Below are 12,384 nucleotides of genomic sequence, written 5' to 3'. Positions count from 1 at the left end.
TTCTTACTCTGTTTTCCAGGCTGGGGTGCAGTGGCGTGATCTCGGCTCACTGCTACCTCTGCTTCCTAGGTTCCAGCAATTCTCCTGCCTCAGCCTCCCAAGCAGCTGGGATTATAGGCGTGCACCACCATGCTTGGCTAATTTTTGCATTTTTTTAGTAGAGATGGGGTTTCACCATGTTTACCAGGCTGGTCTCAAACTCCTGTCTTCAGGTGATCTGCCCACCTCAGCTTCCCAAAGTTTTAGAATTATAGGCATGAGTCACTGCACCTGACCTATCAATGTTATTTTCAAACAAACCTTCAAAAGTTTATTCCAAGGCCTTTCTCTCATAGCAGCAAAGCCTGTCTGTTGCACGGTGGGGCTCTTGGTAGCATCTTCCTGTTGGTGGATGTTGTGCAGACCTGGGGCAGTAAGGCATGTTAACCTCGAGGACATCGAATCTGGCTGGCCTGACTGTTGGGTCTCCCTCCCAGGACACGGCGAGCCATGGGCGGGGCAGTGCCTTTCAAATCTGCTCTCACGGAGTGCTTAGCCCTCATCCAGCCCTCCTGGGAGCTGGTGCAGAGACTCATAGCAGAGTATCCCCCACACCTGACCCCCGGCATAAGGTAAGAGGAGCCCCTGCTCCAGGTGTATTTCAGCACCAGTGTTGGGGGGCACATTCTCTTGAGAGCATCTAACTATTCCTTTAGAGCACCCTCTGGGTGGTTTATTTTCATTTTTATTTTTTAATTTTATTATTATTTTAAAAATATTTATTTATTTATCTATTTACCGATTTTTTGAGGCAGAGTCTCACTCTGTCACCCAGGCTGGAGTGCAATGGTGTGGTCTTGGCTCACTGCAACTTCCACCTCTGGGGTTCAAGCAATTCTCCTGCCTCAGCCTCCCGAGTAGTTGGGATTTCAGGCGCCCACCACCATGCCAGGCTAGTTTTTCTATTTTTAGTAGAGACGTGGTTTTGCCATGTTCATCAGGCGGGTCTTGAACTCGTGACCTCAGGTGATCTGCCTGCCTCGGCCTCCCAAAGTGCTGGGATCACAGGCGTGAGCCACTGTGCCTGGCAAATTTTTATTTATTTATTATTTGAGACGAAATCTCACTCTGTCACCCAGGCTGGAGTGTGGTGGTGCGATCTCAGCTCACTGCAACTTCTGCCTCCCAGGTTCATGCAATTCTCCTGCCTCAACCTCCAGAGTAGGTGGGATTACAGGCGCCCACCACCACCTCCAGCTAATTTTTGTATTTTTAGCAGAGACGAGTTTCGCCATGTTGGCCAGGCTGGTCTCAAATTATTCACCTTAAGTGATCCACCTGCCTTGGCCTCCCAAAATGCTGGGATTACAGATGTGAGCCACTGCACCTGGCTTATTATTTCTTTTAGCATCAGAGTCTCATTCTGTTGCTCAAGTTGGAGTACAGTGGTATAATCATGGCTCACTGTAGCCTCAAACTCCTGGGGTCAAGTGGCCCTCCCACCTTAGCCTCCTTAGTAGTGGAGACTACAGGTGCATGCCACCATGCCCAGCTAATAAAAAAAATTTTTTTGAGAGACAGGGTCTCGCTTTGTCACCCAGGCTGGAGTGCAGTGGCATGAACACAGCTTACTGCAGTATCAACCTTCTGAACTCAAGGGATCCTGCTGTCTCAGCTTCTTAAGTAGCTGGGACTACAGATGTAGATGCCCATGCCTAATTTTTTAAAAATAATTTTGTATAGACACAGGGTCTCACTATGTTGACCAGGCTGGTCTTGAACTTGTGGGCTCAAGTGATCAATTTTCCCCCCTCTGCCCACCAAGGTGCTGGAATTATAGGTTTGAGCCACTATACCCAGCCTTTAAAAAAAAATTTGTAGGCCGGGTGTGGTGGCTCAAGCCTGTAATCCCAGCACTTTGGGAGGCAAAGGTGGGCGGATCACGAGGTCAGGAGATTGAGACCATCCTGGCTAACACGGTGAAACCCCGTCTCTACTAAAAATACAAAAAATTAGCCTGGCATGGTGGCGGGTGCCTGTAGTCCCAGCTACTCGGGAGGCTGAGGCAGGAGAATGGTGTGAACCCGGGAGGCGGAGCTTGCCGTGAGCCAAAATTCAGCCACTGCACTTCAGCCTGGGAGACAGCGAGACTCTGTCTCAAAAAAAAAAAAAAAAAAAATTTGTAGAGATGGGGTCTTGCTATGTTGCCCAGGCTGTTCTCAAGCTCCTGGCCTCAACTTATTTTCTACCTTGGCCTCCCAAAGTGCTGGAATTAAAGGCATAGCTTGTGTGGTTCTTTTGCACTTACACATGGTCTTGTCTGGCCAGTTGTCTGGTCCTGCCTGTTTCCGCCTTTCCTCTTTCTCCAAGGAAAACCTAAACTTTCCTTGTTTGTCCTCGTCTTGTGGTTTTCTGGGTCCATGGAAGAGTAGAGTTCTATAATGGTTTCCTAAAGGCACAAAGCCCTACCCATTGATTTCTAAGTGCATTTAGGAAAACACATATAGGGCCGGGCGTGGTGGCTAACACCTGTAATCCTAGCACTCTGGGAGGCCAAGGTGGGTGGATCACGAGGTCAGGAGTTCGAGACCAGCCTGACCAACGTGGTGAAACACCGTCTCTATTCAAAATATAAAAATTAGGCCAGGCACGGTGGTTCATGCCTGTAATCCCAGCACTGTGGGAGGCTGAGGCGGGTGGATCACTTGAGGTCAGGAGTTTGACCAACACGGTGAAACTATGTTGTTTTTAGTACTTAAAAATACTAAAAAAGTAGCCAGGCATGGTGTTGGGCACCTGTAATCTGAGATACCCGGAAGGCTGAGGGAGGAGAATCGCTGGAACCTTTTATATTAGAAATATATTTTGACTGGGTACAATGGCTCCTGCCTGTAATCCCAGCAATATGGGAGGCTGAGGCAGGCAGATCACCTGAGGTCAGGGTTTCGAGACCAGCTTGGCCAACATGGTGAAAACCCATCTCTACTAAAAATACAAAAATTAGCATGGTGGTGGGTGCCTGTAATTGGAGCTACTCAGGAGGCTGAGGCAGGAGAATTGCTTGAACCTGGAAGGCAGAGGTTGTAGTGTGCCAAGATTGCACCATTGCACTCCAGCCTGGGTGACAGAGAGATACTCCGTCTCAAATATCTATATATTTATATCTATATCTATCTATCTATCTATCTATCTATCTATCTATCTATCTATCTATATTTCACAAAAGCACATTTAATGCAGGCAAATTGGCCAGGCGCGGTGGCTCACACCTGTGATCCTAGCACTTTGGGAGACCGAGGCAGATGGATCACCTGAGGTTGGGAGTTTGAGACCAGCCTGACCAACAAGGAGAAATCCTGTCTCTACTAAAAATACAAAATTAGCCGAGTATGGTGGCACATGCCTGTAATCCCAGCTACTCGGGAAGGGTGAAGCAGGAGAATTTCTTGAACCCAGGAGGTGGAGGTTGCAGTGAGCCAAGATCACACCATTGCACTCCAGCTTGGGCTACAAGAGTGAAACTCTATCTCAAAAAAAAAAAAAAAAAAAAAAAAGCAGGCAAATTTTGAGCATCAGAGAAATTGGTCTGGATTAAGTGCAGAGACGCAGTGTTATGTTGGTTACAAGAATAGTTTGGAATCCCAACTCTACCATGTTAATAACTGCCTGGCCTAGCAAGATACGTAACCCTGCTTTACCTCAGTATCTTCTCCATAAAATGGTGATGGCAGTAGTACAGTGGTCCATGCCTCAGAGGGTTTGAGGAGGTTCAGTTACATGGTGGCGGGCACATAGTTAATGCTCATTAAATGCTATAGCTATTATCTTCATTCTTGTATCCATGGGTGGGAGGAAAAATGCAACACTGGATCAGATTAAATTCTTCCAGAAGCAATGGCTTAAAATAAACTGCTATTCAAAAACTAAAATTATCATATTGGGTTAAGGCTATCCAAAATTTAACTGATCTATATTCCAGTAATTCCACAAAATAGATAAATGTGTGTAGTTACTTATAAGAACATTTAACAACTGCATTTAGATGTAGATTCTTGGCTGGGCATGGTGACTCACACCTCTAATACCAGAACTTTGGGAAGCCAAGGTGAGTGCATCTCCTGAGGTCAGGAGTTCGAGACCAACCTGGCCAACATGGTAAAACCCTGTCTCTACTAAAAATACAAAAATTAACCAGGCATATTTTCGGGCACCTGTAATCCCACCTACTCAGGAGGCTGAGGCTAGAGAATCGCTTGAACCCAGGTGGTAGAGGTTGCAGTGAGCTGAGATCATGCCTCTGCACTCCAGCCAGGGCGACAGAGTGAGACTCCATCTCAAAAAAAGCAAAAAACTTAAAAAATAAATAAATAAATGTAGATTCTTGGGCTTTGTTTTATACATGATCCCCACCAGCAGAGAAACCTAAGAATGTGTTTGATTTTTGTTTTGTTTTGTTTTGAGACAGGATCTTGCTCTCTCACCAGGCTGGAATGCAGAGGCACGATCTTGGCTCACTGCAACCTCCGCCTTTTGGGTTCAAGCGATTCTCCTGCCTCAGCCTCCCAAGTAGCTGGAATTACAGGCACGTACCACCATACCCAGGTAACTTATTTCTTTCTCTCTTTCTCTCCCCGCTTGCTTGCTTGCTTGCTTGCTTGCTTGCTTGCTTGCTTGCTTGCTTGCTTCCTTCCTTCCTTCCTTCCTTCCTTCCTTCCTTCCTTCCTTCCTTTCCTTTCCTTTCTTTCCTTTCCTTCCTTCCTTTCCTTCCTTCCTTCCTTTCCTTCCTTCCTTTCCTTCCTTCTTTCTTGTATTTTTAGTAAAGATGGGGTTTCAGCTTGTTGACCAGGATGGTCTCGATCTCCTGACCTCATGATCCACCCGCCTCAGCCTCTCAAAGTGCTGGGATTACAGGCATGAGCCACTACACCCGGCCCAAGAATGTGTATTTTTATCAAGCCCTCTAGTGACCTTTATGATCAGGAGAAGTCAGGTAATAATATTGATTGAAGGGTTGCTGAGTGCATATTTTCCAGGTTAAAATGATATTAGACATAGAGAGCAAAGTTGTTAAAAGTTAGATATACAGAGATTTAGACATCCAGAAATTTAGATTCAGAGCACTGGGAGGCACTCATAAATCTGCATTTTTGGCCTGGCACGGTGGCTCACGCCTATAATCCCAGCACTTTGGGAGGCTGAGGCAGGTGGATCATGAGGTCCGGAAGTTGAGACCAGCCTGACCAATGTGGTGAAATCTTGTCTGTACTATAAAAATCTAGGCAGAGGCCACCATAGCCCTACAGCTCATATACTCTGCACATGTGCTGAGTTAGCACTGTGTGGATGCTGCCGTGGTTTATGATCCTGTATCTTCTGGAGTGATGGCTGGACCCACTTAAGCTATTGAGGTTGGTTGTATTCATCCATTTTCATGCTGCTAATAAAGACATCCCTGAGACTAGGTAATTTATAAAGGAAAGAGGTTTAATGGACTCTGTTCAGCATGACTGGGGAGGCTTCACAATCGTGATGGAAGACAAAAGAAGACCAAAGGCACATCCTACATGGCAGCATGCAAGAAAGCGTGTGCAGGGGAACTGCCCTTATATAAAACCATCAGATCTCATGACACTTATTCACTAATTCACTACCAAGAGAAAAGCAGTGGAAAAACCCACTCCCACGATTCAGTTACCTCCTACTGGGTCCCTCCCACAACATGTGGGGATTATGGGAGCTAAAATTCAAGACGAGATTTGGTTGGGAAACAATCAAACCATATCATTGGTTTTTCCCCAGGTTCCCCCATGTAAGTCAGTGGATGCAGATGGATACTTGTGACAAAGGGCACCGTTGAGGTCCAAACACAATACACTGAAGTCCCAGTTCCTGCCTGCCAGGATACCCTGTCCCACCTGCCAGGACCTCCCCTCAACCACCTCCTGTTCAGGAGGTGCCCATATATTCAAGAGAGTTTTCATAATTTTATTTATTCGTTTTGAGAAAGAGTCTTGCTCTGTCGCCCAGGCTGGAGTGCAGTGACATGATCTTGGCTCACTGCAACCTCCACCTCTGGGTTCAAGCAATTCTTATGCCTCAGCCTCCTGAGTAACTAGGATTACAGGTGCACACCACTATGCCCAGCTAATATTTTGTATTTTCAGTAGAGATCAGGTTTTGCCATGTTGGCCAGGCTGGTCTCGAACTCCTGACCTTGAGTGATCTGCCCTCCTCAGCCTCCCAAAGTGCTGGGATTGCAGGTGTGAACCACTGTTCCCTGCTAGTTTTCATAATTTTCTTTACTTCCACTGTGATGGAAGAACTGGCTTCAGAGAAAGCCATCCTGGAGAGGTGAGGTGGCCCCACCAGGAACAGGTTTCAATCAGGTGTTTTGGAGGCAGTGATGCCTGTGCACCCTGGTGAGAAGGAGCGTGGCATGAACATCAGGAACCAGACTTCACCCGGGAGGAGAGGCCACAGGTGGGGCTGAAGGAGCAGTTCTCACAAGCGATCCTGTGGGCACTGGGGCCACACCACGTACCTTGGTGCACGAGTGTCACTGTGGCTCGTGCAGAGTGGGGTAGAGGACTCAGGATATTAAAAGCATCAAGGAATCCAGGGGAGAGCCACCGCACCCAACTTTACTTTCACCCACAGGCTGATGCAGCCCAAGAAAATGTTACTCCACAACGACCTCAATTCTGCACAGAGAACCTGTTTGCCAGGCCCTTGCCACAGGCTATAATCTCAAAATGGGGGCCATCAAGGCTTGTTAGAATACCTGGGACTGAAAGGAAAATAATTTTTTATTTTTTTTTGAGACAAGGTCTTGCTCTGTCACCCAGGCAGAAGTGTAGTGGTATGATCATAGCTCACTGCAGCCTCTATCTCCCAGGCTCAAACCATCCTCCTGCCTCAGGCCCCCAAGTAGCCAGAACCACAGGTGCACACCACCATGCCCAGCTAAGAACATAATTTAAATATTTTATTTATCTATTTATTGACACAGAGTCCTGCTCTGTCATCCAGGCTGGAATGCAGTGACACAGTCTCAGCTCACTGCAACCTCCATATCCTGGGTTCAAGTGATTCTCCTGCCTCAGCCTCCCAAGTAGCTGGTATTACAGTCATGTGCCACCATGCCCAGCTAATTTTTGTATTTTCGATAGAGACATGGTTTCACCATGTTGGCCAGGCTGGTCTCGAACTCCTGACCTCAGGTAATCCACCTGCCTTGGCACGATCATAGCTCACTGCGGCCTCAAACTTTTGGGCTCAAGTATGCTGAGCTTTGGGCTCAAGCAGCTCAAGCAGTTTGCAATGCTGAGCTGTCATTGCAAAGTGGTATTTAATGTGTTTATAGGTGTGGAGGGGGTTATATAAGTCTCATTTTTAAAATAAAAGTGCTTAGAAATTAAACAATGAATTACCTTTTAACCTTTTAAAAATGATCAGTTGGTAACTTTGTGTATAATATTGATGGATTTCGGCCGGGCGCGGTGGCTCAAGCCTGTAATCCCAGCACTTTGGGAGGCCGAGACGGGCGGATCATGAGGTCAGGAGATCGAGACCCTCCTGGCTAATACAGTGAAACCCCGTCTCTACTAAAAATACAAAAACTAGCCGGGCGAGGTGGCGGGCGCCTGTAGTCCCAGCTACTCGGGAGGCTGAGGCAGGAGAATGGCGTAAACCCGGGAGGCAGAGCTTGCAGTGAGCTGAGATCCGGCCACTGCACTCCAGCCTGGGCGACAGAGCAAGACTCCGCCTCAAAAAAAAAAAAATAATAATAATATTGATGGATTTCTAATTTTCTAGAATGGTGTTATTAGTAGTAGATTTCTTTGATATAACACAAGTCCTCAGAGGATATATAACAAATTTGAAGTTAAAATCATTTGATTTTTTTAAAATTTCAAATTGATTTTGGTTTCTCACATATGTAGAGGATCAACAATCATTGAACTAAAATTGTTGACTCTATGATAGTGCCGTTTTTCACTTTATTCAACAAATTACATGAGATATTCAATAATTTATTATAACATGAGCTTTGTGTTAGTTGATTTTGCCTAAATGTAGGCTAATGTAAGTGTTCTGAGCATGTTTAAGGCAGGCAAGGCTGAGCTATAATGTTCAGTTTTGTTAGGTGTATTAAAGGAATTTTTGACTTACAATATATTCAATTTATGATGGGTTTCTTGGGACATAGCCTCATAAGTTGAGAAGCATCTGGGGTTTCTTGGGACATAGCCTCATAAGTTGAGAAGCATCTGGATTAACATGTGTGGGATTTTCTCAATATATTTACACGCTGCAGCAGAATGAAAGGATGTTAAAATGTTTTTCTTTTTTCTTGTGGAAGAAATAATTTGTTATGTTTCAGTAATACATTAGAATTTCTTATAGTATTTCCTTAATTCCTTTATTTATGTATTTATTTATTGAGATGGATTTTCGGTCTTTCGCCCAGGCTGGAGTACAGTGGTGCGATCTTGCCTCGCTGCAACCTCCGCCTCCCAGGTTCAAGTGATTCTCCTGCCTCAGCCTTCTGAGTAGCTGGAATGACAAGTGTGCACCACCACACCCAGCTAATTTTGTATTTTTAGTGGAGATGGGGTTTCACAATGTTGGCCAGGCTGGTCTTGAACTCCTGACCTCATGATCTGCCTGCTTCAGCCTCCCAAAGTGCTGGGATTACAGGTGTGAGCCACTGTGTTTGTCACCTATTTCTTTTAAAATTTAGCAACAGAGACTCTTTTTGAGTGTGCTGAGAGATAGATTCACTTTATTTATAAATATAAGAGACAAATCTATGTGTTTGAACATAGACTTTTATTTTCACAAATGTACTTAATATATTTGCATCTCATCTGAGGTATGATAATCAAATGATAATCAATTCTAATTTCTTTGATGTACTATAATCATTTTCCTTTCAAATAACTTCATTTTCTATTCTAACACAAAACTCTAAATTTGTATTTTATTTAAGCAAAAAGAAAATAATATTTGTTGTTTAAATATGATTGGTCATTTTGGTTTTGAATGTTTGCCCAATCAGTTGGTGAACAGATCTATCCAACAAGGATTCATTTTTAATATCCTCTGTGTGGGTAAGTGTCAAACACCTCATTTGAATTATTCCTTCATTTTTCCCAGTGTTCATTTCAACTTAAGCAGTGTAACATTGATGCTATTAATTCAAATATATCTTCATGTTTGCAATGATTCTCAGCCATATTATGTAATCCTTTTATTTTTTGAGATAGATTCTCACTCTGTTGCCCAGGCTGAAGTGCAGTGGTGTGATTGTCTCACTGTAGCCTCAGCTGCCTGGGCTCAAGCAATCCACCCACCTCAGCTTCCCAAAGTGCTGGGATTACAGGCATGAGACACCACACTCGACCTGTAATGATTGTTAACAATTGAAATGTTCCTGTCTTCTTAAAAGTCGGATGTAGCTTAGTGTATACTTTCTTTCTGTATTATGTTAATGACTGAGAGAATCAGGGCTAGCATGTATACTTTCAAGGCCATCCCAGTCTTTGAAGTATTTGAGACCCATTATTTATTTTAAATTAATATTATTCTTAATTGAAAAATCATAGTTATTTACATGTATGGATACAATGTGAGGTTTTGATAAATGTTTACAATGTGGAATGATTCAATCAAGTGAATTAACATATCTGTTACCTGGCTTGCCAATCTTTTTTTATGATGAGACATTTGAAATTAACTCTCTTGATTTATTTTGAAATATAGAATACACTGACTATAGTCACTCTGCTGTGCAGTAGATCTCAAAACTTCTTTCTCCTCTCTGTTTGAAACTGTTAATTTGCTAAGAATGATGGCCTCTACCTCCATCCATGTTCCCGCAAAGGACATGATCTCATTCTTTTTCATGGTTGTGTAGTAGCATACCACATTTTATTTATCCAGTCTATCATTGATGAGCATTTAGGTTGATTCCATGTCTTTGTTATTGTTAATAGTGCTGCAGTGAGCTCTGTTGGTATGCTAAGGATGATGGCCTCCAGCTCCATCCATGTTCCTGCGAAGGACATGATGTCTTCCTTTTTTATGGCTGAGAACATGTGCCATGTTCTCACTTACAAATGGGAGCTAAATGATGCTAACACTTGGGCACAAGAAGGGGAATAACAGACTCTGGTGTCTGCTTGAGGGTGGAGGTTTGGAGGAGGGAGAGGATCAGATAAAATAACTATTGGGTACCATGCTTAGTACCTGGGTGATGAAATAATCTGTACAACAAACCCTCATGACCTGAGTTTATGTAACAAACCTGCACGTGTACCCCTGAACCTAAAATAAAAGTGAAAAAAGAAACTTTGTACCCTTTGACCAACAACTCCACCTTTCCTTTCTCCCTGCTCCCATAGCCTCTGGTAGCCAGTATTCTACTGTCTACTTCTATGAGTTCAACTTTCTAAGATTTTAAAAACCACTGTAGGAATTCAAAGTGTTGCTTCTTCTCAGCCCCTTTATACCCCTATGACAATGAATCTATGCCTATTACGGGGAAACTAGAATTGGAAAATCAGCACTGATTGACACATTGTTTAATACTAACTTGAAAGATGACAAATCCTCACATTTTTACTCAAATGTTGGGCTTCAAATACAGACATACGAACTTCAGGAAAGCAATGTTCAGTTGAAGTTGACTGTTGTGGAGACAGTGGGATATGGTGATCAAACAGACACAGAAGCCAGGTTAGTGTTTTCTTATTTAAATTAAAAAAGATTTTCTTATTTCAAGGAATTTGCCTTCCTTTGCCATAGACTAATTTGTGTAAGTAATACCCTTTCGTCCAGATTTTATTGTTTTCCTAAGTACTGTTCTTTTCTTACAAGATTAATATTTTTGTATGTAATTGATTTTCTTACAAGATTTTTATTTAACCAGTTATAGCAAAAAATTTTAAATACAGCTTCTATTAGTTTTAGCTTATTTCCTTATTTCTTTATTTAACTTTATTTGTACAAATTTTCCGTAGAGGTTGTACTAATTTATATTCCCACCAACAGTGTCTAAGGGTTCCCATTTCTCTGTATCCTTGCCAAATTATATTATTTATTAATTATTATTATTATTTTTTGAGACAGTTTTTCATTCCATCACCTAGGCTGGAGTGCAGTGGCACAAGCTCAGCTCACTGCAGCTTCGACCTCCCAGGCTCAAGTGGTCCTTCCACCTCAGCCTCTTGAGTAACTGGGACTACAGGCACATGCCACCATGCCTGGTTAATTTCAAAAATTGTTTGTATAGATGGGGTCTTGCTATGTTGCCCAGGCTGGTGTCAAACTCCTGGCCTCAAGTGATCCTCCTACCTTGGCCTTCCAAAGTGCTGGGATTACAGACATGAGCCATTCTACTTGGCCTGTTATTTTTTATCTTTTTTTTTTTGAGACAGAGTCTTGCTCTGTCGCCCAGGCTAGAGTGCAGTAACACAATCTCAGCTCACTGCAAGCTCAGTCTCCTGGGTCCTCACCATTCTCCTGCCTCAGCTTCCCAAGTACCTGGGACTACAGGCGCCCACCACCAGGCCTGGATAATTTTTGTATTTTTAGCAGAGACGAGGTTTCACCATGTTAGCCAGGATGGTCTTGAACTCCTAACCTCATGATCCACCTGCCTTGGCCTCCCAAAGTGCTGGGATTATAGGCGTGGGCCACCGTGCCCAGCCATTTTTTATCTTTTTAACAATAGCCTTTCTGACTGAGGTAAGATGATATCTCATTGTGGTTTTACTTTGTATTTTGGTGTTCTGAAAAATGTCTATTCATGTCCTTTTCCCACTTTTTTAATGGGATTATTTGTTCTTCTTGTTACTGCTGTTTAGTTGCTTGCGTTCTTTGTATATTCTGGATACTAGTCCTCTGTCGGATGCACCCAGCTTTCCTCTATGTTTACATTTTACATTACCATAGAGTAAAGCATGAGCCTTATTATTGGTTTGGGATTAATATCTTTGTATGGACATGTTATGAACCTTTTCTATATCACTATAGAAAACTGCTTAGCATACATGTTAACTGTTAAGTGGTCAAAAAAGGCAGGCTTTAGATTTTATTAAACTGCTGTGCTAAATGTATAAATTTTTTTTAGCTACCAACCAATAGTTGACTACATAGATGCCCAATTTAAGGCCTATCTTCAAGAATAATTGAAGATTAAATGTTCCTTGTTTGAGTACCATGATTCTCATATCCACATGTGTTCTTTCTTCATTTCACCTACAGGACATTCCCTGAAGTCTCTTGATCTATTAACAATGAAGAACCTTGACAGTAAGGTATGTTTGGTAAATCCACCAAGCTTTCTTTTCTTTTTCTTTTTCTTTTTCTTTCTTTTTTTTTTTTGTATTTGAGACAGGG

General features: G+C 43.1%; 1 protein-coding gene across 6 annotated transcripts in view; it reads left to right on the top strand.

Moving 5' to 3' along the window:
- The window catches only part of LOC117073562 (septin-14-like), a 36,030-nt gene that overhangs the window by 13,383 nt on the left and 10,263 nt on the right, over positions 1 to 12,384 (top strand). For 4 of the 6 annotated variants that reach the window (XR_004433274.1, XR_004433275.1, XM_033194609.1 and 1 more), the window contains 2 exons: positions 10,631 to 10,719; positions 12,250 to 12,302. Coding sequence is in view for 4 of the 6 variants with exons in the window: in XM_033194609.1 (XP_033050500.1) it covers positions 10,692 to 10,719; positions 12,250 to 12,302 (81 nt within the window). In the remaining 2 variants the exon portion in view is untranslated. Of the gene's footprint in view, positions 1 to 4,500; positions 4,582 to 10,630; positions 10,720 to 12,249; positions 12,303 to 12,384 lie in introns of those variants that run through there. The other 2 variants (XM_033194608.1, XM_033194607.1) reach the window with 2 other exon arrangements.

The sequence above is a fragment of the Trachypithecus francoisi genome, unplaced genomic scaffold (genome assembly GCF_009764315.1).
Source record: "Trachypithecus francoisi isolate TF-2019V2 unplaced genomic scaffold, Tfra_2.0 Lachesis_group4, whole genome shotgun sequence".
Classification (NCBI taxonomy): domain Eukaryota; kingdom Metazoa; phylum Chordata; class Mammalia; order Primates; family Cercopithecidae; genus Trachypithecus; species Trachypithecus francoisi.
Note: the sequence above shows the minus strand (reverse complement) of the source record. Positions and strands in the feature narration are given on the sequence as shown.